This window comes from Acipenser ruthenus, chromosome 39 (genome assembly GCF_902713425.1).
Source record: "Acipenser ruthenus chromosome 39, fAciRut3.2 maternal haplotype, whole genome shotgun sequence".
Taxonomy (NCBI): domain Eukaryota; kingdom Metazoa; phylum Chordata; class Actinopteri; order Acipenseriformes; family Acipenseridae; genus Acipenser; species Acipenser ruthenus.
In genome coordinates, this window is record NC_081227.1 from 4,877,707 (window position 1) to 4,904,931 (window position 27,225).

Consider the following 27,225-nt stretch of genomic DNA (forward strand, 5'->3'; position numbering starts at 1 on the left):
TGTGTTCATTCACTGAGCTTCAGTTGCTGTGTGTATGTTGGTATGTCAACTACAGCTGTAGCCACTTAGACATACCAAGGGAGATGTAATAAATGAAATGACAAATGTTTAGACTAGAAGCTTTTTTCAGTGCCTTCAGAATAGTTGTAGCCAACATCATAATCTGGAGATATATAAAGCTGGGGTGCTTGGGAGACTTGAGGTGTCATTTCAGTCAAGCTTGCTTTAAAATATTGCTTAGGCTGAGGGAACACAAAGCCACTTTTTCAGGATCAATGGCTTGAAACCAGTGCAAGACCCAGTATGAGGCAGCTTTGCTGTATCAAACCCCAAGTCTCTCCTGGTGTGCCACGCAGTGACCCTGAAATCAAGTTCCAAACCGTCTTTCCTCAGCTTTAAGGCCAGGGGCACTGATAGAATCAGGGCAGCTACAGTGGTATGATGAGCCATTGGTGGAATGGCAATGCAGTAGTATTGGCATATTTTGACATGTGTTAGAATCTCCTAAAGCAGTCATTTTAATATAATATCTGAATTGTTAGTCTTGTGCTTTATAAAAACATTTATGAAGTACTGGAAATTACAGACAACGTCATGTTTTTTACTTGTTTGACCATTTATTTAGAAAAATATAAAATATTAAAGAAATTTCACTGCAATAAATAAATATTTTTACTTTAACAGTTGCATATATTTACAATATTACATAAACACAGTTACAGTGTGTGCAGCAACAACAACAACAACAACAACATTCCCATTGAATTTTTGGTAGCAGCCATACTGTGTATCCACACTTCATTAGGAGACACCTGCAACTGCTGTGCCTTCGTGACAAATCCAGCCAGTGCAAGCCCTTAGTCCAGAGTTTCACATTTCAGATTCACAGTTCGTACCCAAACAGCAGCTTCACGTTTCATATTAGAGCTCTGTTTCCCTCACTGGAGCCCTGTTCTGCGGTGTTTCCACACTGTCTGCAGTCTGGGTGGTTTTCTCCGGTTGCATTCCTGTTTCGGTTTCTGTGTGCAGCTCAACGGTGTGCTTCATGAAATTGTAGTTAGGGATAACTAGAAAGAGGAGAGCGAGAGACATACAGTATTATTATTTTGACCCTCTTCAGCAGTTGTAGTGCTGTTGTATGATTTTTATCATTTTATCAAACATGTGTGTCTGTCTATGTGTGGGATGTGCATGCATAGTATCCAAACATACCAGATATACAGGTTTATAATGTACAGCAGTTCAGCAAGATTCATATCAAAGTTATACATCAGGACAGGTCTGCGTGGTTTGGAGAACCATGGCAAGTTATCACACTTAGGAATAGGGGGTGCCACTAATGCATCTGACAGGTACTAAAGTGTGCCCCTCCCTCATACCCACTCCTGGGGTTCATTTCACATGGTGCCCTGGTGTGATATAACAAATGGCACCATGCTGCTATGATAACATTTGATATTACAACAATGACAGGCATGTATCCCCCTTTAGTGGTGCTGAACCCTTTATGATACAACGGACAAATGCGTCCCACAAATAAAATGATGCTAACTTTCTTATTTTTGCAATGTCAGTGAAACAGGGTTTAAAATGGGGTCTGGTCATCCAAATGGTCAGAGTTTCCTTTGTGATACCTGAGTCACTGTCAAATGTATTATAAGAAGAAACTGTTTGAACAGCCTCTCATTTCCTTCTGTGCCTTAAGGGGTTAATACTGTACTGTACCTTGACATCTCCTCTCCTGAGAAAGTCTCTCTTCGTTACTGGATTTTGATTTATTGCTCTCCAGTGACTGACTGGATTCTTCCATTTCTGTAAGCAAAGGAGGAAAGTTTTACTTCAATACTATTTCTCTGCATTTCGACTTTACTTGCTTCTACCCAAGACTGCAGTTTGCCCTTTGCAATTGCATCATGCAAACCCATTACAATCCTTAAATGGGGTACTTCAAACAGCCATACTGCAGAGCTCAATGGACCATAGACCATAACTCCTGAGTTAAAAGCTTTCAGAAGCTTTAGTTCTTTTCCTCTTACCTCTCTTCCACTTGGCGTGTGCTTTCTTCAGCTTGGACACAAAGTACAGGACAATAACGAGCAAAGCACAGATCAGGAAAGACACCAACACGACCAGTAAGGTGCCGCTTTTCTTCCCAATAAGCCGATCTGAAACACAATTTTCAGACGATTATATTACATGACAAACTGAGTTACGTAAACCCCTTGAAGATGAAGCAGCTCACTCATGTCACTGTAACCCTTTCTGATGGGTGTGGAAGAGATTCAGGAGTGATAGATTCACTTACGGGTCACCTTCTTCTCTGGATCACTGGAATTCGTACTGACATTTCCTGACACGGATTCTGTGACCGTAACCGCAGTAGGAACAGAAGTTTCATCTAAAACATGAAGCAATTTCAGGATTGTTAGTATTAATATCGTAACTTAGAACATGTCATTTTAAAAACTGTGAGACGCTCATTTTAACAGAATACTGCTCATTGCAATTGTGATCAATGATGCTTTGGAACTGATTAAAAGAGAATGGGAATTGGAATTAGAACTGGGAACTGATTTTAAAACTACCAGCCCTGAGTACAATTGCTGGGCAGTCTTGAACTGAAATGTTTTAACCCATTTCCAAAGTCCCAACTTACTTGCTGTTTCGGTATAGTTGCTTGTAGTTACTTCAGCATCTGTCAGGTTACTGGATGTGCTGTTAAATTCTGCAGTAGATGCTGCAATAAAGAATACAAATTGTTTTCATTTCTAGTTGTAAAAGCAAAAAAAACTTAGGCAGATAAATACAACCGACAGGCAAAGCAGTTCTTATGAATAAGGGATGCAATAAGGCTGGTCACGTGAATGTGTGTAAAGTGTGTCATGAAATTCATGACTTATGTAAGTCTATGTTGATTCTCATGTATGTAAACTGCACTGTACAATGTATATAGTTTTACAAGCCAGCTTACTGGTTGATTCAGGATACTGGTTTGTAGTTTCCTCTGATGTTCCTGGTATATCAGTGCCAGGTGCATATGCTGCGGTGGAGACTGGTTCTGTTCCAACAGCTGAATAAAAGAAATAAAGAACAATTAGATTGTTTTTGTTCTGCTTTTGCTCAGCCTTGCACACATTACTGGAGCTAAATCTAAATGTGCCACCAGAGGGCGCAACGGTACACAGGGTAAACAGGCCTAATGTAACTTCCCAGTCCTGAGTGTCTGATCTGTGGTTCAAATGCAGGATCTTAGAGGGGTGGTAATGGACATGTGCTCACTAAACTGGATACACATTAATAAGACCTTTTAACATTATTTTACAGTCTATTTTACAGTGAAACACGACACCCCCTACGAACAATTCATCACACACCAGATCTGTCTTGCACACCCACTAGATGGCACTGTGGTTTGACTAAACAATTAAACCTAAGGCCTTTATATGCGCTCAGCCAGCTTTAAGATCCCCAGAGGCATTACCAGGGGTGCAAATGTGGATTCTAGCTCCAGGTTCAATTCTGGCGCCAGCAGACATATTGAATTTATTAGTTTAATAGGGGCAGCAGTGTGGAGTAGTGGTTAGAGCTCTGGACTCGGAGGGCTGTGGGTTCAATCCCGGGTGGAGGACACTGCTGCTGTACCCTTGAGCAAGGTACTTTACCTAGATTGCTCCAGTAAAAACCCAACTGTATAAAAGGGTAATTGTATGTAAAAATAATGTGATGTCTTGTAACAATTGTAAGTCGCCCTGGATAAGGGCGTCTGCTAAGAAATAAATAAATAATTTAATTCCTTTGCAGCCATAGATGATGATAGTTTCTCAGTAGGTCTGAACTACTCACATGACTCATCCACATCCACAGGAGACAAGGGTTGTGTCGTGTGGGAAGTTGTGAGGGAGGCTTGATTAGGACAGGGTTTGATAATTTAGCACCAGCAGGCTCTCTGGTGGTAAACAGTTTAACACCAAATTTTGAAAGCGATTTGCACCCCTGATAACCAAAAGCCCTGCAACAAGAACAATATCCCAGCTTACTTTCTGGTTCAAAATACTGGGTGGTTGTAGATCCTTGACGGTCTGTTCCAGGCGTGTCAGAGCTGGCTGTGCACCCTGCAGTCGATACTGGGAGGAAGTCCACCACTGTAACACAGAAATGACATGTTTCAATACATCTAGTCAGCTTTCATCCTTTACACCTTGACAAACCGCTGCAGTATTATTAAACCGCTTCACAACATTATTTAGAAGGCGAATAAACGATGTCATTGAAGAAACTAACCCTAGATCATAGCATCATTAATGGCAGCATACTGCCTTTTGAATGGTGGTCTCGATGCATCTTCACTCTTGTGCTAACATAGTAAAATGGCACTGGTTCAACAGATTGCTTCTTACCATTGTGATACCTTTGGGATGACTATGAAAATGGTACCACTATTGGCGTTACACCATTGTAGCTATGCTTGAGCAATCATTTTAGCACAAACCTATAGATTGTCATTGCAGTGCCGCTACATTTCAATGATGCTATTTCTGCTCTGTAGAATGTCTGGGGTAAAGCATGAGCTAGATAAAGTCTTATAATAACACACTTGACTGCTGAAATCAGACAGGATGCAGGTATGATGCAGGAAGCATCACTGAGTCGCTTTACTCTTCATCACACGCTTGAAAGCTTTTTAGAGGTAGCGAAAGTGCATACATTTCCTTTACACGGCAATATCACAGTTCACACCTCATACGCATCACCTTCATTCTCACACTTTAGGAGAGGAAACGACACAAGCCCGCTGAGAGTCTTGTTTTTTTTTTTTTTTTACTGCCGGTAAAACCCAAATTTGGTCAGCAGTCTGTTTTCACTTAGAAATACCATTGGAGGAAAACTTCCCAGTTTCACTCGTCCAAACAACAAACACCAGGGGCAGACCACGAGAAACCTGCACCACTTCCTCTGCAACAAACTGGACACCGAGTGGGTGGTAAACGTTTACGGGAAATGGTTTTATTTCTGAATATGGTCTTCCATTCCTGTTTTGGTCAGGCAGGTTAACAACACTTGAGCATGTGGTACTCGCCATGCTTCTTCAGTGGGAGTAGGGTTGGGGTTGGGTGTACTGACCATGTGCTAATCATCATACTTCTTCACTGGAGGAGGTTATATCTTGCACTCATAAAGGTGTGTGGGTGAGTGTGTGTGGAGTAGGAATGTGTTGCCTTAAAGTTTAATTAGAACTCTACCTGAAGTCCACCTCCAAAAAGCACCCAGGATTTTCTTTTTTAGTTTAGTTTGTTTTAATACTGGGAGTCGAAATGAAAAGTCTCCTCATTTGATTTAGTGGGACGATCTGACTATTCTACTTTTAAATCCTTCGTCAGAGGCCAGGCATCTCCTGTACAATGTGGACATGTTATCTTTGGAGATCCCCAAACGAACCCCCAAAAGATATTTGAAGTGTAAGAAGAGAAAGTGTGATAGATGACCTTAGCCGGGGAAGCACGCACTTCACACAATGAGTAACAGCAGTGGTTTGTGAATGCCAGCACATCAATGCACTGTATACACATCTGATTCACTGTATTGCTTGCTTCGTAAAAAAAGACTCTGTTTTCATTGTTTACTGTAATTTGTCAGAAATGTCACTCGCTAGAAATGAACTTAACTATAACGACTGGTTTCACAAGCCCAGATTAGTGCTAGTCTTGGACTACCTTACCTAAATGAACATTAGGCAGTCCAAGACTACTGCTAATCATGGTCTGTGAAACCAGCCGTAAGTCTTTCTCAATGCCGTCAATGTCATTGAATGTTCTAAGTTTCTTTAATTTTACCACACGTACACCACAGAGTGTTTTACATGCTTGAGAAACGTTTGTCATTGAATTGCAGATCTTTCTTTTATTACACTTAATGTAAGATGAAAGCTTCACTTACTGGTTGTAGTTTCTGGTGTCAGTGTGGTAGTTGTCAGAGTGGTACTTTGTTTTCTGTCACCAATAAAGACTGTAAAAGAAAATATACATATTAAAACACTAAATACCATAATGTGGCTAATGCTGAAGTTCATGTTAAAAGTTATTTTTTTAAAGTACCATACTTACAATTATCGATAATATTAATAGAGTCCTTGAGAGTTGTATTTTTCAAAGCTTCATGCTGAACAATACAATCCACTCTGATAAAGGGAGTGTTCATTTTGAAAATAAAAGTGCTGAATGCCGTGCATTTGTCACTGTTTCCTTTATATTGGTACTGGATGTCACCTGAGAGGATTACAAGGAAACAAAGAAGAATGCATTCAATGATTAGGTTTACATGAGATAAAAAGTGCTCTGAAAAGTCTGATAAAGACTATTGGGACACTGCCGTAATATCATGGTATTACCCAGAAGAAATCCTTGCAGAAACATTTGCAGACAACAGCATTGTCAGTGGATTGGGAACGAACAAAGCACTCCTACTGTTGCTTCTTAGCACAGAACCTTTGCACTGCATTAGAAGATCATTTGACAAAGCAACTATCTATGCTTAACCTACATTAATAATCATACAAAGTGCCCAATCATTATAGCTGGTCCTCTGAGATTTGAAGAGGAAATAAATGCTTTCACTTCATTTTTTTTTTTTTTGACCTTTTAGTTCTAAGTTTGAGGTTGCAGAATGTTCATTGTATTGGCTTTATATTGTAATGTCACATACTGAGCTTACAAATTCATCTGAAAGAAATGAGAAAGAAAACGGAAATAGTCATCCTTTATAGAGAATACTGTATATATCCCATTGTAATCTCAATGTATTACCCTGAAGAAAGTGGAGTAGAACCATAAGCATTGTCAGCTAGTGGTAAATGCTTGTGATTCTGTAGTACACTGGTCCCAATATCATACCACGGTACTGCATTATTCTAGAATACCAGTCTGTAACGATTCAGCACGTGGTGATACTGCACATGACACTGTACATGGTATGTCAAAATATGAGTGATACCACTCAACCAATACAATAGATTTTACCATTTAGCTACCACTGCATTGCCCATGCACATCATTTGATAATTCATCAGAACAGATAGATGATTTAGAAGTCTCCCACTTGTTTGCGGATTGTATTTTTAATATGGGGCTCTCTGTCGTATCCTGAATCGATGAAGAGAGAATATAAATGCATTGCCTTCTTCCCATTAACTCGGATATGCATTGCTCACCATCCATCTCCATCCCAGTGCTAAATAACCAGGTGATCTTCGGAGGGGGACTGCACACCCCCGTGGAGCACCTCAGAATCTTTTTCTTGTCTCCCTCTTGTGTGATCTCCAGTACGGGCTGAACTGGGGTGTGAAAAGAGCATTTTCAGTCACTGTAGAATAACACCGCACACACGGAAATGAATGTATACAGTATTTGGAATATGAAGGTAATCTACGAGCAGCCCCCTCCTGGTCTATAACTGGAGCCCCCTCCCCTGCTGCATTTGAGCCTATTTGTTAAAGTGCGGTACTTACAAGGGTCTATGATAGTGATCGAGGCTTTCAGGGCGGCGTTTCTCAAGGCTGCATGTTGAACGATGCAGTCGACGCGCACATTGGACCTGTGTGACCTGATCACTAGAGTGCTGACTGCAGAGATTTTCCCACTGATCCCTTCATGTCGGTACTGGGTGTGAGCTGAGGGGAATTAGCACACGGAAACACATGACACACAATGCCGGGAATATTTAGATTTGCACCAAAGCCAACTATGTTCTACCCTTAGATGAATCGAGGCCACAGTAAACATAACAGCACACATTTAAAAAAACGTAATGTTTAGATCATGCTGTTGTGTAATTCTTCAGTTTGATTGCGGTTTTGAAATATTGATTTTGAACTGGTTATTGATTATCCTCATGAGACTGCCTGCATGGTATACTTTGCGCTCTTGTTTCGCTTCCACACACACACACACAGTGTGAGCTACAATGACGGCACACTGCTTACCATCCAGCTCCAGTTCAGTGTTGATTGACCAGGATATATTGGGAGGGGGGTAGCTGCCCCTGGTGGAACACCTCAATGTCTTTGTGTCTTTGTTCTGCGTCATCTCCAGTACTGGCTGAGAAGGAGGAGCTAGGAATCATTGAAAGAGCAGCTCAGTTTGTTGTAATGGCCCCACATCAGCTTACTGTATTACTTGAATATATATATAAAATATATATAAATATCTTAATGTCCTTACCCAAGACATCTACATAAACCTTCTTGGTTGTGACCGGCTTGATGTAATGTAAGCAGGAGTACATGCCCTTGTCCAGCACTGTTACATTGGAGAGGCTGATTGTCAATTCAGTTTTAGACTGCGCAACCACACTGTATCGTCTGTCTTTCAGAACTGCAAAACAAAAAGCACAATAAATGAGAAAGTCTTAAGAATGAAGTATCTTTTTAGTCCCAGCATTTGCTATAATTTTCTAAGGGTTTCACCACGCTTGTATGAGCTCTACCCATTCTTGTCCACGATGCTTTCACTGTGCTGCTTCTGCGCCTTGCTGGCTCACCATAGCATACTGCAGTAAGGTTTGGTGTGTAATTGAATGAACACGCATGCAATGGCAGGTAGACAAACAGGTTATGTTCTTTATAATGTATTGGTTAATTGGGAGAGTTTCATTTCATCTGTTCTACAACCCCACCCCCCCTACCACCCAACCCCCCAACCACCAGAAAAGAAAAATGATTCATTCCACTGTGTGTGGGAGGGGAACAATAAGAAAGTGGGCTGTTTAAAATGGGTGCTGCTACAGTAAGTGAAGGTGTGATCTGGACATTCCTTTCAACCCTACTGGTGAGTCATGGCTGGTTTATACTACAGTCTTGCACTGACTAGACAGACTAGAAATCACTCTCAAACTTCCTCGCACAGAATGTGTGAACCAGTCTTAAGAATTGCAGCAGGTATTTTGCAAATCCCAACTCGGGTTTACAGCAACTGATAGTCGACTAAATCGAGCATTACAGTCTCTTGAACCAGTATGACCAGTTGGAAAACCACCACTAACAGCTCTCCGACCAGTTCTGAGCTGTGCTGGCCACTTCTAAAATTTGCGAGAGTTAAAACCTCTCTATCTCCTGCCTCCCGTGTGTCCTGCTGATAAATTGTTCCGCACTTACCTTTAATACCGTTGAAAAAGGCTACATAGCTTCTGGGGTTTGACCACTGCAAGTGTGAAGTGTTATCATGATGAACGGTGCAGTTCAGAGTAACTGTCTCCCCCTCCACCACTGTCACATTCTCTACGGGGGACCGAGTCGCACTCCCTGTAAACAGAAGCCATGTTCCTGTCTTAGATTAAATCATGTAAAAGATTCATCTTAGAGGGGATGGGTACATGTAAAACAGGAGGCTTTTTCTCCCAATGCACACAGGTATTCTCAGTTGTTTTAGGAAGCTGTTCACATCCAGCAGTGATCAATGAGGAGAATACAGAGATCAACATCTACCATGCTTATACTATTCCAGCCCACCTTGCTTCAGAAATTCTGCTTTCAGAAGGAGATCCATATTACAAAAAGGGATATATATATATATATATATATATATATATATATATATATATATATATATACATATATACATATATACATATATATATATATATATATAGTATATATACAGCTGTATATATATTTTTTTTTTATGTTGGAATAATCAGAAAGCCTGGTACATCATGATCTAAACACAAACAGCAACAGGGAATAATAGAGGACACACGCAAAAGCATAAACTTGCTAGTGACTCAAGCTGCTGTGTGATTCGTGAGATTCATCCCACTCAGTTGAATCAGAGCATGGGTGTTTGCGCTGGAAATACTGTGGGGCGGACCTGTCAGTGTATATAGATAGATTAGGTGTATATATATATATATATATATATATATATATATATGCCAGTGGTCTTGAATAATGCTTTGACAATGATAAGGGGGGGTCACAAACATTAAAGTGCAGTAAAGTGCAGCAGTGTGGAGTAGTGGTTAGGGCTTTGGACTCTTGACCGGAGGGTCATGGGTTCAATCCCAGGTAGGGGACACTGCTGCTGTACCCTTGAGCAAGGTACTTTACCTAGATTGCTCCAGTAAAAACCCAACTGTATAAATGGGTAATTGTATGTACAAATAATGTGATATCTTGTAACAATGGTAAATCGCCCTGGATAAGGGCATCTGCTAAGAAATAAATAATAATAAAAAAGATAGAAACAAAACAGCACTAAATTAGGCAAGAGAATTGTAATCAAGTTTTTAAAAAGCTGCCAGCACGTTTGTTTGAGTTTAATAAACTGAGCTTCTCACTGTACTGTCGCGACTGCAAGAGGAAGCCTTGTGGTGAGAAGTTTAATAGGAAGCCATAAATAACAACGCTCTGCTGCACAATAGCTAGCAGACTGTAATGTGGTGAGGTGCAATGCAGCTAATATGATCAGTCTCTGTCTATAAACCATGGCAGTGCATGTGATATGATCAGCCTCTGTCTATAAACCATGGCAGTGCATCTGATATGATCAGCCTTCCTGTGTATAAGCCATGGTAGTATTTGTATCAGCTTTTAAAAGAATACTCTGTAAGAGGACGTGGGAGCACATGTCTTCCAGTAGCACCTCTCTGATGTGTTAGTATGAAGCTGGTAGGCTGGTGGGTTAAGGGGGTTACTTCACACCTCATGCAGGTGGGCTCGGAAAATCATTGCAAGAGAAAAGGTCAAGAAAGTCTCACCCCCTTGGAAGAAACTGCTAGACCACAGTAATCAGTACAAATTGCTTTTTTTTTGTGCATTTTTTTTTGTTCATAACGACCCACATAAGTAATTGATAAAATCACTATGTTAAAAAAAAAACACTTTATTGAAACGCAACAATATATGTATAACCTATATATATATATATATATATATACACACACACACAGTATATAATACTATTATATAAACTATTGTACACTATATTATTATTATTATTACTAATCAAGTGTCACACCAAATGCATTATGAATCCAATGCTTGGCTGTACAGATTAAGAGCCCTGCTGGATTTCAGCAAGGCTTCCTTGTTATCTGTGTGGTATGAAATATCTGCTTGTGGTTGTTCATGCTTCAGCTCTCCTTATCTCTTGAACAGTTCACAACCTCAAGCCCTGGAGCTGAACACCGATTCACGGTTGTGGTGGGTTTGGTTTTTCCTGCACATGTTTTTAACTGCAAACATTTACCATGCAGGTCATGTGGCAGTGTGTATCCTGGCTTTGCCCTGTGTAACTGTTGTTCCCTAAAGAGCTCTGATTCTGGAAGATATTTCCAAACCGTTATACTATAATAAAGTACGTTGACATCTTTTTTATTGCTGTTTATTTTTCATTCATTAATAAAAAAGCTGTTTAGATGTCGTGTTTTTTTTTTTGGTTTCTCAGAGATGGAAACCCTACCTACAAACCATACCGGTATATACAATGCTTGTGTCAATGGAAAAAAGTGCTCATACAGCTCTGTTATTGCTGCTTCAAACACATGTTGTTATCATATCTGTTTCTGTAGTGTGCATAATATGACAGCTTTTTTAAACGTGTTTGCAATTCTCTTGGCTAATTTAGTGCTGTTTTGTTTCAACCTTTAATGATTCTGGATAGTCCTCAGTCAATATAACTCGAGTATTCTACTAGTCAGCCTATTGCTAGTTTACCGATCAGCTGAAACTCCTAAAGAGTCTGCTTTGAAACTCTTACTGAATCTGTTTTGAAAGAATCGTATCCCATTACACATTCACTGTATATAACAGTACTGGTTTACCTGTAACACACACAAGCATGGCAGAAAGAAGCATTTCAACTTACCCTTCAGTGTCAACATCGTCAACACAAGTGATAGAAGTACCAGCTTTACAGCCATTTCCACACGCTGTTTGATTGTGAGCCCTGCAACATCAAATACACTTCCTCTGTCTGCAAATCTGCTGTGAGCTTCTTTTAAAGAAGGGGGCTTCCGTGACATCACAAGCAATGGGTTTTCCACACAACACTACTGACAGTCACAAGCGATGCCAGGCACAATGCACTGCAGCTCATATGCAATTCACTGTTTATAAAGAGCGATCTTTGTATTCAAGATTGAAATGTTTAAGTGAAATAAATGAAGTCTGATATTCATCTTTCCAAAAGTCTAGAAAAGTTTCACCAATACCAGAATTCTTTGATTTTATTTAAACATACTTTTAATAGTTGAGAAATTGACAGCAGGTGTTTATAGAAATCACTAGATTTAAAGAATATGACACACAAGACAATAAGAAAATATTATAGGCATACTGTATGTTTTAAGTTGGCACACAATGGAGTCTATTCAAAAGATCTAAACACTGGCAGATCTAAAGACTGACACTGTTTACTGTCTTATTCAGCTCATAGTAAAACCTGGAATGGGTGAAACTGCTATGCAGTAGGAGTCTTATTTCCATCACTGGTGATACCAACTTCCAGGGAGAGAAAGCCGACTCTCTTAAAAATTTGATTGAGTCTTATCATGGAAAAAGGAAAGAAATGCTAAATGTGTTTCGCAGAAATTATTTCTAATTGCATGACCGTGACGATGTGTTTTTTTTTTTTTTTTAATGCCAGTCTCACATTCTAAATTAAGTATGAGCTTGAAGCTGTAGCACATCACATGGTTTTTGTGGATCCTGAAACTAGAACTAGTTATGAAATAACAAATTCCCCACTCCGTTGTCATTTCCACAGCAAGCTTATATACAGGCGTCTCACTTTCTAAGGCAGAAGTTTGTCTTGGTCAAGTCTCCTGTCGGTTTGACAGCAGTTTTAATAAAACCATCAACAAACACACACACACAAAATCACATATCATTTGAAACTGTGCAGTATAGGACAGCTGTGAATTGAAAAATTCTGATAATTGATTATTATTATTATTATTATTATTATTATTATTATTATTATTATTATTATTATTATTATTAATTACATATATTTTACTAGGATCATATGTGATGGATACAATTGCAACACATACAAGCTTTTTAGATTTATTTAGATTTGTTGTTTTAGTTTCAGATACTTTGCTCTGTTTCTTTTAATGATATGATTGAATGTAACAAAAAAAAAATGACTTTTTACAGTCAGTATCCCCAGGCAGCTTCTTCAAGGAGATACTGAAGTAAATATACAATTACGACATCTTAACATCTTACAGCTGCTTTGTACAACAGTCCTGCTTGCTTTATATGGGTCTGTGTTCAGGATCTCTCCAGCTTACTGTAGCCTTTCTACAATAGATTTGTCAGTACACTTGTGTGCATTCTATACCAACATTCTATACCAACTGTATATTTATATATATGTAGGTTTGAGGAAGTTGGCTGTTTGTATTCGAGTGGTATGGGTGTTGTTCACTCTTTGTGAGAATCTTAAGTCGCTGGGGCTTTCCAGAGCCTGAAACAGTTTTCCTCAGCCCCGGAGAAATAACCAACATGCTTCCAAAATACCAGAACACTTCTCAGAACGGACTCAGCCCACAGTAACTCTGAATTCTGTACTACAATATAAATGTGTGCTTACTGCATTCCTCCATAGTTTAAAATGCTCTACTTGATGATTATATATATATATATATATATAATTTAAAACAAAGTCGCTATTTCATATTTTAATATAAATATATAGTTTGTATTATTATTATTTACTGTTATTCTTATGATGGTGTATGTGGACAACAAGAAAAGACCAGAGTTATACAAGCGCATCATCTTTCCTCTTCCTTGGCCTGCAAAGTTATCCAGTCCCTGTCTGTCCACATTTGTATTAATCCTCAAACTAAGCTGTGTCACTGCTAGCCCCCTTCACCCTCTTTCGCGTTCTAAATAAAATTAAAAAATCTGTGTATGACATCACAGAGCCCAGAGTATTCCAAACTCTAGAACAGCAGCTCAGAGCTCCAATTCAAATGTGTTGCCCAGGAGAGTGGGATATAATAAAAAGTTTGATCCATGGCTGATCAAGCTTGTAGTAAAACCTGGACTGGGTTAAACTACTATGCAATAGGAGTTTTATTTCCATCCCTGTAACTGCATTAAACTGAGAGTTGTTCTAGGTAATATTTGTTTCTACAAACAGGAGCCCTTTTTTCTCTTTGCAAAGAAACAAGTGGATAAATCTTTTTAGAAAGGAGAAGCTGGGCTGGTCTTTTGCACTTTGTCCAACCTGTGTATAAATTAGGATAGAAAGCCCCCTATCAACCCACCCCCAGCTCAACTACATGTGAATCTAATCTCGACCATTATACTGATCTGCATTTCTCCAAACTTAACATGTAGTACAAACATTTAAATGTGCTTTCACAATGAAAAAAGAATCAAATATCTGTCACTACTGAGTGTTATAAAGACAGTTCCATGTATATGAAACACGACTTAAATCACACTATTGAAACAGTCTAACTCATACGGACACACGATTGAAACAGTCTTTAATGACACTAAAGCTCTGAATAGAGCCAACGGCGTTTATTTAAGACCTTCTTAATAGCGTTTTCATTTCCCCCTTAATCGCATGTGAATTATTTGAGTGTTGGGCACCACCTGTTGGCCAAATATTGTAATTGCCGTATTAATTAAAAACTTTAAAGTTACCTCACAAACCCAACTAATGAGGGGGCCACAGGCATAGGCGTGCGATTCATTGTATTTCTTATGTGCATTGGATTTGCCATCTGATATGCTGGTTAACTGCCATTGGAGGACACCTGGGGGGAGGTGAAGTCCAAAAAAACACCAATCAGCAGGAATTTCAATTGTGAGGTCAGGATTGGAGGCAGAGAGGCAAATATTTCAGCTATGATGCTATATCCGCTGCACTCTGAACTGTGATGCCATTGCAGTGAATTGGAGCTACAACACCAGCAGTTCACCCTAATGCAGGGATGGAAATCAGACCCCTATTGCATAGCAGTTTCACTCATTCCAGGTTTTATTAAGTGCTTGTCTTATTAAACTCCTAGTAAAACAAGGCAGGGATCAAACTGCAATGCAATAGGAGTCTTATTTCCATCCCTGTAATCCCTATCAGAAAAAAGGGTAGCATTCCAAAGAAAATCTGGTGACAGAGAATTAAAAGGGTGTCTCTGTGCTTCCTTTTCTGTTAACAATGACAGGATATAAAGCCATGTTACAGGAATTCTACATGAAAACTATTAAAAAAACACTTACCTTTGTTTAAGCAATGAGACATTCATAATGTTTCACAACTTTCTATATGTGAAACAAAAAAATCTTTACATAATGTAAGCATACACAAAATATATCGAGATGTGCAATAGAATGAAAGAAATGCTGGACCACAATAAAAGATTGAATAGTGTTTTGATCGTTCTACTCCCCCCCCCCCCCCTCTTATATTAGCATCCCTATCATTCCTTCTCTTTCCAGCCTCACACAGGGGTTTGTAAACCCGACTGTGTGGTTAATAATGAGCAGTCATGACTTGCAGATGCGTTTGTAAGTGCAGCCTGTGTATATGCAAAAATATTCTTGCCTTGGCTGTTTTCAAGTCTATCAAATACTATTGTAAATGTGTGCTGCTGGATACTGTCCCTTTGGGTCAAATTGCTTCCCGATGCTAATAAGAGAAGGCCATTTTAAAAGGTTGTCTTAAACAAAAACAACACCACCATTGAAAAGTAGAAGAAATGAAAGAGAGTCTTGTGTAAAGATAAAATGACCTGCTTTATATTTAACACCTACACCTGCGATCCAGTGGATTTGAACTGTTTGGACCTTTTTATACGGAAACCTCATTCAATTGCTGAGATCAGCTAAGAGCTTTTAACAGCCAATCAGATCTCTGTTCCATGACATCATCATCATAATGCTGCAGTGCTTGGAACAGTCATATTACCTTTGACAGGAAAGCCAAGGTGCATGGATAGTATGGATAACCTTGGGGAAGTCACATGACCTCTTTGTGCCCCCCCCCCCCCCCAGCTGTAAGGGAAGCAGCTGCAGGGCTCCTGCCCCCATACTGGGAATGGCTGGACAATCCTTGGGAACTCTGTTGGGTGTTTGTAGGAACTAAAACAAACCCTAACCTGCAGGTATTTCATTGTACCGAATCTCTCCCATCTCTTCTGTTTTAGACACACGTTTCTCTGCTTCAGTTGTTTTAGCTAGACAAAGGCACATTGTAAGCTTGGCAAGCTTGTTAAACCAGTTATTTTCCACAAAGTACTGGTATAATGTGTTTTTACACAGGGTAAAATATACCTGATTAAAATACAGGGACTTTGTATGATGATTTGTGTTGTACTATTAATAATTAACTTCACAATTAGATAACATGGACTTTTCTTACTGTAGATATTGCCTGAATGCATTTGGTAAACGATCTTCAGCTTCCACGCCCCTAAGCGGTTTGAGGGCTGCTGGGACTTGTGTATATGATAACCTTTTCAGAAATGCTCGGGAAGGTGTTACATTTGCATGAAAGCACTTCAATAACTTTCCTGTTCAGATACACTTGTTTCTGCTCCGGTGAATAGTGTCAAAATGTTCTGGAAGTGGCAGAGGACAGTGGATTGACAATGGAGACTCTCCCACTCTCCCAGGCAAATGAATGAACCACAGGGGAGAATCCTGTTCCATAGCTGTGCATACAGACACTGTCGGTGACATTCTCGAACCTGGATCCCACTGTGCAGGCTCCTCTTCATTAACCAGCTCTTCTTCAGTCATTTTCTAAGTTCAAATAATAACAGTTTAGCAATGAAGTGAGTCTAGTGGAGATGAAGGCTTGGTTCACAAACTTATATTGCTTACTCCCAGACCAAGCGCCTCCCATTACATCCCCTTCAGTCACTGTGTGCACAGTTGCACCATGTGACGCTTCGTATCTATGTATGTTGATAGATTAAATGGTAGCCGTATAAGTCCAGAGATGATTCATTTAAATTGTTGTTTAGTTAGTGCAATAAAAGGTATCACATCTCCTTCTCTTTGTCTATCTATCTATCTATTTTATAATGCGTGTATGTTTTTTTTTCAATTGACAAAGCAACTTCCCAAAATCCATAGCGTTCACCCAAACTGTTTTAAAATTTCTAAAAAATTACATTTGAAGTAATTGTGCTATTTTTCTGAACAACTGTGTTCATTTTCACTTTTATAATGACAAGGTGCATTCCCGTAGCTGTTACAGTATGTATAAGATAATCAAAAGGAAAAAGAAACCATCCCTACCTTTATTCCAACTGTCTGCAAGTCTTGCTGCTGTCTGAAATTGGTTCGGAGCTGCTAGCAGTGAGGTCATAGGCTGTGTGCTGATGACATCACAATTGTATGCTGTGAGGACACTGAATAATAAATGTGGGTCAGCTGTGGCTGGACCATTAGATTAGTCTATTGAACTGAGTAAGAAAAGGATTAAACTATCCTAGTGGAAAGTCCACTAATGCCCAGCCCTGTTGTTTTCAGTTCATGCTGGTTCAAGACGCTTAGTGCTGGTTGAGCAACTGGTTAAGCTGCAACAGAAAACAGGTTACACTTCTAAATGAATATATTTAGTGTGAACCTGACCTGGGATGCTATACCCCTGCTGGCTGTTTGCCCAGCAAAAGGACAATACACGAGTTCCAATTCCTGAACCTTCGGAATCATGAAGAAACGTCAGCAGTCACAATGAAACTGAAAACACAACTGCTCTTTCTTGATAGGGTTTATAGGATTATAAATGAATCTCAAGCAAGTCAAAGAGAAGTATTTCATCTTCTTCTTCTTATTTTATATATAACATAATTAATATATACTATAATAGTATAGCAGAAGAAAGACACACAGGAAGAATGGCGTGTGGTTGAGGCACGTCTGGTAACCGAGCCCTGTTTTAGGCAGGGCATGTAATTGTATCTGATACTCGCTGATGATCGCTAGTACTGTTCATCGGATCACACCATCAATTGTTAACCAGAGACTGAAGCACGGAACATTTTTAGGTCCTTGAAGCACTTCAATGGGCCATTTTTTCCGCCCTTGAGACATGTAAGGTTCAACACGCTATGTTTACGTCACTGCTATGTTCTGTGATTGGCCAGGTGGTTGGTGACCGGAAGCTAACGTATATACCGTATATGTATATCGGAAGAGAAGCTACTAGAATGCGGCAAACAAAGAGGAAGTCCTTTTTTGCCATTGATTAAACACTAGGTAAAACTGCGTATTTGTTTGTGAAAATGGCTTCTCAGTAGCAGGAATTACATTAGAACCGAAAAACCAATTTAAGCAAGTGTTCTGTCAGCAGCCCGCAGAAATACAGTTATGAGAATTCACTGCAGAACCGTGCTACTGGTTCTGTAATAAAAAATACAGCTTTTTCCTGTTTGTTTTTAAATGTAAGCAGTCAGTCTAAAAGGTTAGCACGACATCATTTGTTAATTATGTATATGGTGGATGAGGAAGTCGCAGCTGTATATAAATGTTAAGGGTAATTAGTTTTAGTGTCACGTGAGAAAGGGAGTGAATTGTACATCATGGTGTACTCATAGGATGTGTGGTAACTTCTAGAAGGAACCGCGATCCCATCCCCCTCACAGAGAGCTTAAAGAAAAAGGGGGTGAAGGTATACGCTGTTTTGAGGAGCATTACACAAATAAATACAAATTAAAATATTTGTGTTTTCAGCATGTACTTGAAAATCTACAAAACAGAAAATGTACATCACAGCGCAAAAACATACAAAAAAGAGATTTAATATTTTTCTAAAATTGCCAATTCATTTTTTCACCTAGCTAGAATAATGCCACCACTTATTTTATATAACCCCCCCCCCCCCCCCCCCCCCCCCCCCCCCCCCCAAAAATAATACTTATTCGTAGGCTGTTGTATATATTATTAACTACAATACTAATATGATTCCTTTTAATGTAAAAATAAAAAACTACCCATGCGGTGTGTCAGTGTGCCTGGAAGGGGGTTCCATTTTGTGGCGAAGGAGAGCATTTTGATTGGAGGATCGCCCCGCTTGGAGCTCGGTGATTGGTCACTCCCTTTAGGGCAGACGGATTTAAGAGCATTCCTGCCGGTAGCTCGTTCTTAATTTGCGGAGCGGAGACAGCGAGCAGCTCTTAAAAAGAACAGCACTTTAAATTCTATTTATATTTTCATAAACATTAAGGTATGTGTTCACTCTTTAAATTATGTATAGGGTGGTAAAACTTAAACGATCATTTGAAATACGACGCATAATAATGTTAAATATAACGGACGAGACCTTTTATTAAAAAAAAAAAAAACATATTTATAAAATAAACCTTTGTTAAATGTTAATTAAAAAACCGAGCACTCGATTATGAGTTGTTTATGACGATGTTATCGTATGTATTGTGATTTCGTAGGATTAACCTTTTTTCTATTGTGATTTCTTGTTATGACGGTTGCTACCGGCATATTTTTACCGGCATTTGTACGTTTGGCAGAGGGCCCAAATCTTTAGAGGAAACTGATACAAACCGAGTACCGTTTTTTTTTTTAATGGTAACGTACGGTGCCGGTGACCATACTATATATAAGACCCCATGTATTTTTTTTTAAAGAATTAAAAGGCTGTGTGTATTGTGGTATTTCATTTCGAGTCTGTTCAAGTGTGGTTGAGTAATGGCGCCCGCATGCTCGGCGGATGCTGCAGTACAGACTCTTCTTTGTCCTTCACTCTGGGGGTGGGGGGGGGGGTGATACCACGTGCTCGTGTGCAGATGGTGTCCTGGGGGGGGTGGGGGGGGTCGACCGATTGATTTACATGTTCTAATGTAGGTATAGACATTGCACCCTAAGCCTAGAGTGATTACATGTAGTTAGCAGTTAATGCATTAATTATTTTAATGTGTTTTTTTTCTTCCTTTCTTGAAATCCAATTTAATTCGGAAACTCCATAATACTACCTTTTTTTATGAGTTTTTTCGCGATAGGCAGGGTTGGAGGGGCGACCGACCGCTGGGGTGTTTCTGAATATGAATTTATGCATTTCATGTTATTATTATTATTATTATTATTATTATTATTTATTTCTTAGCAGACGCCCTTATCCAGGGCGACTTACAATCGCAAGCAAATACAAATACATTCAAGTGTTACAATATAAGTCATACAATAAAAACAAGAAATACAATAATTCTCAAGTGTGACAAACCACAATTCAATAATACAGCAGATAATAGTGAAAGTTACATCAGGATATGATTAAATAGTGATAGTTACATCAGGCTATGATTAAGTACAAAATACTACAGTTTAAACACTTGGCAGATTACAATATTCTGAAAGTATGTAGGTGTAATATCTATCCTATTATAAATAACTGTTCCAACGCGCTCTTGAAAGAATGGATCACGTTGCAACAGCATTTCGTGTCATGTTGCGGTCTTTCATGAATAATTAATTCGACCAAGTCGTGATTACACGGTTACTGCGGTAACGGATTAACGTTTTTTTTAGCGAATGCTGTGCAAAGTCTTTCCTGTTAGTAGGTCGATTTCCACACAGTCACGTGTCAAGACCGATACGGCGTTACTAGGTTACGTCATACCATCCCTTGGGGCTGCAGTTTTGGCTACTTTTACGTCATGCTCTTAAACGCGATGTCTTCAAGCCCTCCCTGCGTATTGTAAAGCGCTTTGAGATGAGTTATATACATTGCGCTACATAAAATCAATATTATTAGAAGTGCTCGGCTCCTCGAATTCCTTTTTCTGTTGTCAAAGATAAGGTGACTGCAGAAATCAGGATAAAGGCTCACTGTTTGAAGTCCCTGAATGAGAAGCCGCACAGTTTAATAGTAGGGTATGAAGTTAAGAGTTCCAATTCTTGTAGCTTGCAAATCTGTTTTTGTATACAAGAATAGCAATGAATACAAAATGATACTCTTAATTATACTTTCACCACTAAAAAAAAATCTACTGTGAGCATTTGTGTGCTGCAAATTTAAATCGCTGACGCCGGGTACACACGTGTGCCTATAAACACTTGATCAAGAAGGTGCACTACATTATGTAAATATAAACTCTAAATTTAATAAAGAATAGTTATTGCATTGAGTGAATGCAGGCTTCAAACAATGACACTGCACTGCAGAAGTACAGTCCATTTCTTCTGGACTACTGGCTTTTCTCTTCGGTCCCACACACCAAGCCTTTGGGCCAGCAAGGAGTACTGATTCCAGTCAAGCTGAACTGGAACAGTGCCTTGATGCAGCCTCAGACGCCCTGCTGGTGTTGGTTCAATTAGGTCTTAAAGTGCTGACTGCAAACTGTGTTAATGACTGTGGATTTCTCTGCGAATATTTATAAGCCACATTCCTCGTCTCTCCATGCACTAGAAATGCATGAAAACTTACTGATGAATTGTACCGTGTTGAAGCGGAGCATAGGGGTACACAGCAGTGATCGCTACCATTTCTTTTCTTTTGTCTGAAGTACAACTCATCCTCTTTCTCTCAGCAAGTGAAAAATCAAGTGATAAATCGTTCAATACAACGGACACAATGTAAACAGGATTTCAAATACGCTGCTCACTCACTGAGGTACTGGTGTAGTTCGCTGCAAGTAGCCCATTAATGAGGCTTCGTGAGATCCTGGTCCAGCTGTACAGTTCATGGTTAATCTAGCTTGAGAGCAAGTGTCTCTTGATTTAGGAGTAACATGTTGACTTCTTTTTTCTCCCCCCAGGAACCATGTCTAAGGGAACAGCTGTTGGCATTGATCTGGGAACCACCTACTCTTGCGTAGGTGTCTTTCAGCATGGCAAAGTTGAAATCATTGCCAACGACCAGGGTAACAGGACCACACCCAGCTATGTAGCCTTCACCGACTCCGAGAGGCTGATCGGCGATGCTGCAAAGAACCAGGTTGCAATGAATCCCACCAACACAGTGTTCGGTAAGCATGTTTTCTGCCATGCAGCATTCGGAGTACTTGGACAGTATCTCCATGTAGTAATGTGTTGTACTGGTTTCCTAGGCTGTAGCAAACTGGATTGGTCATTGAAGCGCAAAACCTATACCAGATTTAAAAAAAAAAACTACCCTGCTAAACCTGATGCAGTGAACACCTCAAGTTCCTTTCTACCTTAAGCATTACTCGCTGTGATGAAGTTGATTCCAAAGTCTTTCGTAGTTTCCACCAGAGGCTGAAAGGCCAAAGATGGCACAAGTTCCTTCCTTGGATGTCTGAGCGAGTAATCAGGATTCAGTACTAGTCCTAGAAATCACATGGGTGGCTCTTAAGCTTTCTCTACCAGTTCAGTATAGTCAATCTCGTTCAAATGCATGTAATTGACAGTGTGTCACATTTTCCTTTGCAGATGCTAAGCGTTTGATTGGCCGCAGATTCGAAGACGCAGTGGTCCAGTCCGATATGAAGCACTGGCCATTCAACGTCGTGAGTGATGGTGGCCGTCCCAAACTCGAGGTCGAGTACAAAGGGGAGACCAAGTCTTTCTACCCTGAGGAAGTCTCTTCTATGGTGCTGACCAAGATGAAGGAAATTGCAGAAGCTTACCTCGGAAAGGTGAGGGTTTTTGTAAATCTTGCTGAACTTCCTCTATTTCATTGTCTGATGCGAAATGGTTGTCCTCTACTCCAAGTACAGTCTTATAGTTGTCAACTGGTATGCCTTGGTGACTCAAAGCCCTGTATGTTAAATATTTTGTGCTTGCTCACTGTGATGAAGTTGATTCCAAAGTCTTTCGTAGTTTCCACCAGAGGCCAAAAGGCCAATGATGGCACAAGTTCCTTCCTTGGATGTCTGAGTGAGCATTGCTCAGTATTGCCCTCCTGTAGATTTTCTGCAAAAAAATAATTCCACTCACTCCAACTAAATGCCTTTCCCTTCTCTTCCAGTCTGTGACCAACGCTGTTGTAACTGTGCCAGCATACTTCAACGACTCCCAGCGCCAGGCCACAAAGGATGCTGGTACAATCGCTGGCCTTAATGTTCTCCGAATCATCAATGAACCAACTGCTGCTGCTATTGCTTATGGCTTGGACAAGAAGGTGCTAATGGTTATTTTTTTGTATATTTAGGACACTTTCAAAAGGATAGGGAGCAGGAGAGGTGGGGTGGTCTCCTATTTTGGTCTAGTCAAGGATGGCTGTTTTTTTTTTTTTTATGGCTCAAGTAAATGAACTGGTCCTGTTAGCTTGCATTGCTAACTAGGATGCATTTTAACTCCCTAGCCGTGCTCGCTGTGATGAAGTTGATTCCAAAGTCTTTCGTAGTTTCCACCAGAGGCCGAAAGGCCAAAGATGGCACAAGTTCCTTCCTTGGATGTCTGAGCGAGTTCTGATCAGTATTCTTGCTCACCTTTTATAGTGATCATATTACCGCTTGATGGTAAAACTTTTACATCCTGGTGAGTTAACCAAATTCCTTATGTGTTTCTAGGTTGGAGTTGAAAGAAATGTGCTCATTTTCGATCTGGGCGGTGGCACTTTCGATGTCTCCATCCTGACTATTGAAGATGGAATCTTTGAAGTGAAATCCACCGCTGGCGACACCCATCTCGGTGGAGAAGACTTTGACAACCGCATGGTCAACCACTTCATTGCAGAGTTCAAGCGCAAGTACAAGAAGGACATCAGTGACAACAAGAGAGCTGTTCGCCGTCTCCGCACCGCCTGTGAAAGGGCAAAGCGCACCCTTTCTTCCAGCACCCAGGCCAGTATTGAAATCGACTCCCTGTACGAGGGGATCGATTTTTACACCTCCATCACCAGGGCTCGTTTTGAGGAGCTGAACGCAGACCTGTTCCGTGGTACTCTGGACCCCGTGGAGAAGTCCCTCCGTGATGCCAAGATGGACAAGGCCCAGATCCACGACATTGTGCTGGTCGGAGGATCTACCCGTATCCCCAAGATCCAGAAGCTGCTGCAGGATTTCTTCAACGGGAAGGAGCTCAACAAGAGCATCAACCCAGATGAGGCTGTTGCCTATGGAGCAGGTAATTGATGTGATCCTGTTCATTGCACATCGTAGCTTGCTGCCCAGACTGTTCACAAAATAAGCGCCCTGATAAAGCAGTTGAACAGTCTTCCATGAATATAGCACTTTACTTTCCCCACAATTTAAATGGAATATGATTTTGGTAATAAACACATGGCCAAGCTTTTGCTAGCTTGCCAACTTTTAAAAGGGGTCATCTTGTGTTCTAATATAATCTCGCTGTGATGAAGTTGATTCCAAAGTCTTTCGTAGTTTCCACCAGAGGCTGAAAGGCCAAAGATGGCACAAGTTCCTTCCTTGGATGTCTGAGCGAGTTCTGATTTCTTTAGGGTTATCCAGCTCTCCAGGGTCTCAGGTTTGCTAAGTGTTTGTGTTTTTGTTTCCTCAGCTGTGCAGGCTGCCATCCTATCCGGGGACAAGTCTGAGAATGTGCAGGACCTGCTGCTGCTGGACGTCACTCCCCTGTCTCTGGGCATTGAGACCGCCGGTGGGGTCATGACTGTGCTGATAAAGCGTAACACCACTATCCCCACCAAGCAGACCCAGACCTTCACCACCTACTCTGACAACCAGCCCGGTGTGCTCATCCAGGTAAAGAGGAAGTCGCAGGAGATAGTTTGCATGTTATTTACGAAGGTGTTTGATTATGAGGTTTGCCTCGCCCCTCTCGTAGAAAGCTTTATGCTCCTCGCTGTGATGAAGTTGATTCCAAAGTCTTTCGTAGTTTCCACCAGAGGCCGAAAGGCCAAAGATGGCACAAGTTCCTTCCTTGGATGTCTGAGCGAGTTCTGATCCTATGAGGGGATAATAGCCAATTAGCAGTTTTGAAGCTGCACTTCATTATAACTTCATAATGGATTACTGTAATCTTGTAATTCTTATACTAAACCCTAGTAACTAATTCCAACCTTGAATTAAAGGTCTATGAAGGTGAGCGAGCCATGACCAAGGACAACAACTTGCTGGGCAAGTTTGAGCTGACTGGTATCCCCCCCGCGCCCCGTGGTGTTCCTCAGATCGAGGTCACTTTCGATATTGATGCCAACGGCATCCTGAACGTCTCTGCAGTGGACAAGAGCACTGGCAAGGAGAACAAGATCACCATCACCAACGACAAAGGTATTGACTTTAGCTCTTCAGCTGTTTTCATACTATAAAGTTGAACTTTGGTGTAGAATATCTTGCTGTGATGAAGTTGATTCCAAAGTCTTTCGTAGTTTCCACCAGAGGCCAAAAGGCCAAAGATGGCACAAGTTCCTTCCTTGGATGTCTGAGCGAGCTTGATTTCTAGCTTCATTTATGGAATCCTTTTGAAAGCCCATGCTAATGATAGGATCTTTTTAAACAGGACGCCTGAGCAAGGAGGATATCGAGCGCATGGTCCAGGAAGCAGAGAAGTACAAGTCTGAGGATGATGTGCAGCGTGAGAAGGTCTCATCCAAGAATGCCCTGGAGTCCTATGCTTTCAACATGAAGTCGACTGTGGAGGATGAGAAGCTGGAGGGCAAGATCAGCGATGAGGACAAGCAGAAGATCTTGGAGAAGTGCAACGAGATCATCGGCTGGCTGGATAAGAACCAGGTAAGACTTCAATATATCCTTTTGTTATCCAACTGCATCTGATGGCAGATTTAATAATGAAAGTACTGTTACAAGTACTTGTTTACCTGTAACTGCTCGGTATCCAGTTAACTTTTGGGTGGAAGTAAGCGTCCAAACCATGCTTAAGATGGGTTTTGAACCATTTAAAAGTGGTGTGCTCCCTGTTATTGTGTAATAAACAAACATACACGGTAATGGCATGAAATTGCAAGCCATTAGTTATTTTTTTAGTACTACTAAAGATCTTGTATTAAACTAATTTCTGTGAATGCTTCCAAAGCCATTCCTATAAAGCTGAAATTCAACAATAAAACACTTGTGTTCTCTGTTCCAGACTGCTGAGAAGGAGGAGTATGAGCACCATCAGAAGGAGCTGGAAAAGGTGTGCAACCCCATCATCACCAAGCTGTACCAAGGCGCTGGCGGGATGCCAGGTGGCATGCCAGGGGGCTTCCCAGGGGCTGGTGCTGCTCCCTCCGGAGGTGGCTCATCCGGCCCTACCATCGAGGAGGTTGATTAAAGAAACTTAGTCTCAAGAATCGTTACCCGAAGGACCCAATCTGTAAGCCAACGCTGGTCATTGGCTCTTCCCAACCATCTCCAAGCCATAGCTGCTATGTTCTGTTTGTGATGCTGGATACTTGAATCCACTGCGTAACTTGCAGTGTAGTTGTACTGTTGCTGGCAATACATTTTGAGTCCAGGTGAATAAAACCTACTTGAAAATCTAAAATCTGTGTGTCGTCTCTAGGTGTTAATGGGCTGCTTCATGAACAGGCCTAAACGTTCTTGGGCTTGTAAAACATGCTGCTGCTTTTGAACAAACTCTTCATTGTTGACAGAATCTTTGCTGGTTTGTGCTGTGAATAGTGGAACTTTTATGCAAAGTTCTTTAGGCAAATAGTCCAGTCTTCTGTTATTAAAATGAACCATTCTAATGAACACTGTCACTACAAAAAGGTAATCGCTTGATGTATGCTGTCTGAAAAGTGACTGGGTAATCCACTAATTTATTTATATTATATAAAGTTCACATGGGTATCAATGAATCCCGGTATGATAAATGCCCCAGCATTGGTATAGTCTGACCATCACTATAAACCAGGGGTTTACATAACTGGTATGCATGCACATCAATACAAAACAATGCAAACTTCCATATTGTTTAAGATGCTGATGCATACAGTCAGTACATTTTTAAAAAGAAAGCATTTTTTTTTTCCAGGGAGGAAGCAATGGTGCTCATGCGTTTAAGGTCAAGCATATCTGATTGACCCATGCCTGCCTAACCGCCTAATTTTCCATTGAGACTGGGATCTGTCAATGATTGAGTTTATTATTTCTGACCAAAACTAAATACCCAGTCCCCATTCTTTCAGTTAAGGCTGGAGAGTTCCAATTCGCTTAATGCTCCATCCTTGCGGTAGCTATCATTGGCTGCATCAAGGTTTTATTAAACAAATTGAGAGCGATAGGTGGAATCTCCACTTCAAATGGCAGAGATCTTGATTTCACTGCCTTTTCAGAGATGAGGGGTGTAGTGATGTGGAAGCGCGCTGATGAGAGGCGGTGTCGATGTTTGAGAGCCGTTGCATTAAAAAAACAGACATTTAC

The 27,225-nt window shown here is 40.5% G+C and overlaps 2 protein-coding genes and 6 non-coding genes across 8 annotated transcripts; 7 read left to right on the top strand and 1 right to left on the bottom strand.

Annotated features, from left to right (window-relative positions):
• Nucleotides 1–603: 603 nt before the first annotated feature.
• On the bottom strand, nucleotides 604–12,518 carry LOC117397283 (cytotoxic and regulatory T-cell molecule-like). The gene is made up of 15 exons (XM_059009453.1): nucleotides 11,856–12,518; nucleotides 9,146–9,292; nucleotides 8,214–8,366; nucleotides 7,976–8,104; nucleotides 7,502–7,663; nucleotides 7,205–7,327; nucleotides 6,102–6,263; nucleotides 5,935–6,003; nucleotides 4,038–4,142; nucleotides 2,972–3,070; nucleotides 2,657–2,737; nucleotides 2,306–2,398; nucleotides 2,037–2,165; nucleotides 1,726–1,812; nucleotides 604–1,067 (listed from the first exon to the last, which is right to left on the bottom strand). Exons 1-15 carry the CDS (start codon nucleotides 12,010–12,012, stop codon nucleotides 922–924), a joined length of 1,842 nt encoding a protein of 613 aa, XP_058865436.1. The 5' UTR covers nucleotides 12,013–12,518; the 3' UTR covers nucleotides 604–921.
• Nucleotides 12,519–19,044: 6,526 nt separating this feature from the next.
• LOC117397288 (heat shock cognate 70 kDa protein) lies at nucleotides 19,045–26,344 on the top strand. The gene is made up of 9 exons (XM_033996031.3): nucleotides 19,045–19,190; nucleotides 21,736–21,945; nucleotides 22,370–22,575; nucleotides 22,908–23,060; nucleotides 23,452–24,007; nucleotides 24,398–24,600; nucleotides 24,930–25,128; nucleotides 25,358–25,590; nucleotides 25,946–26,344. The coding sequence occupies exons 2-9, from the start codon at nucleotides 21,741–21,743 to the stop codon at nucleotides 26,129–26,131; spliced, it is 1,941 nt and encodes a 646-aa protein (XP_033851922.3). The 5' UTR covers nucleotides 19,045–19,190; nucleotides 21,736–21,740; the 3' UTR covers nucleotides 26,132–26,344.
• Nucleotides 22,147–22,243, top strand: LOC117397273 (small nucleolar RNA SNORD14). Its single transcript, XR_004543794.1, has one exon. It is a non-coding gene; the product is annotated as a small nucleolar RNA SNORD14 (small nucleolar RNA).
• LOC117966561 (small nucleolar RNA SNORD14) lies at nucleotides 22,724–22,820 on the top strand. The gene has a single exon (XR_004661730.1). It is a non-coding gene; the product is annotated as a small nucleolar RNA SNORD14 (small nucleolar RNA).
• Nucleotides 23,250–23,346, top strand: LOC117397277 (small nucleolar RNA SNORD14). The gene has a single exon (XR_004543798.1). It is a non-coding gene; the product is annotated as a small nucleolar RNA SNORD14 (small nucleolar RNA).
• On the top strand, nucleotides 24,226–24,322 carry LOC117397275 (small nucleolar RNA SNORD14). Its single transcript, XR_004543796.1, has one exon. It is a non-coding gene; the product is annotated as a small nucleolar RNA SNORD14 (small nucleolar RNA).
• On the top strand, nucleotides 24,698–24,794 carry LOC117397278 (small nucleolar RNA SNORD14). The gene has a single exon (XR_004543799.1). It is a non-coding gene; the product is annotated as a small nucleolar RNA SNORD14 (small nucleolar RNA).
• On the top strand, nucleotides 25,191–25,287 carry LOC117397274 (small nucleolar RNA SNORD14). Its single transcript, XR_004543795.3, has one exon. It is a non-coding gene; the product is annotated as a small nucleolar RNA SNORD14 (small nucleolar RNA).
• Nucleotides 26,345–27,225: the final 881 nt, after the last annotated feature.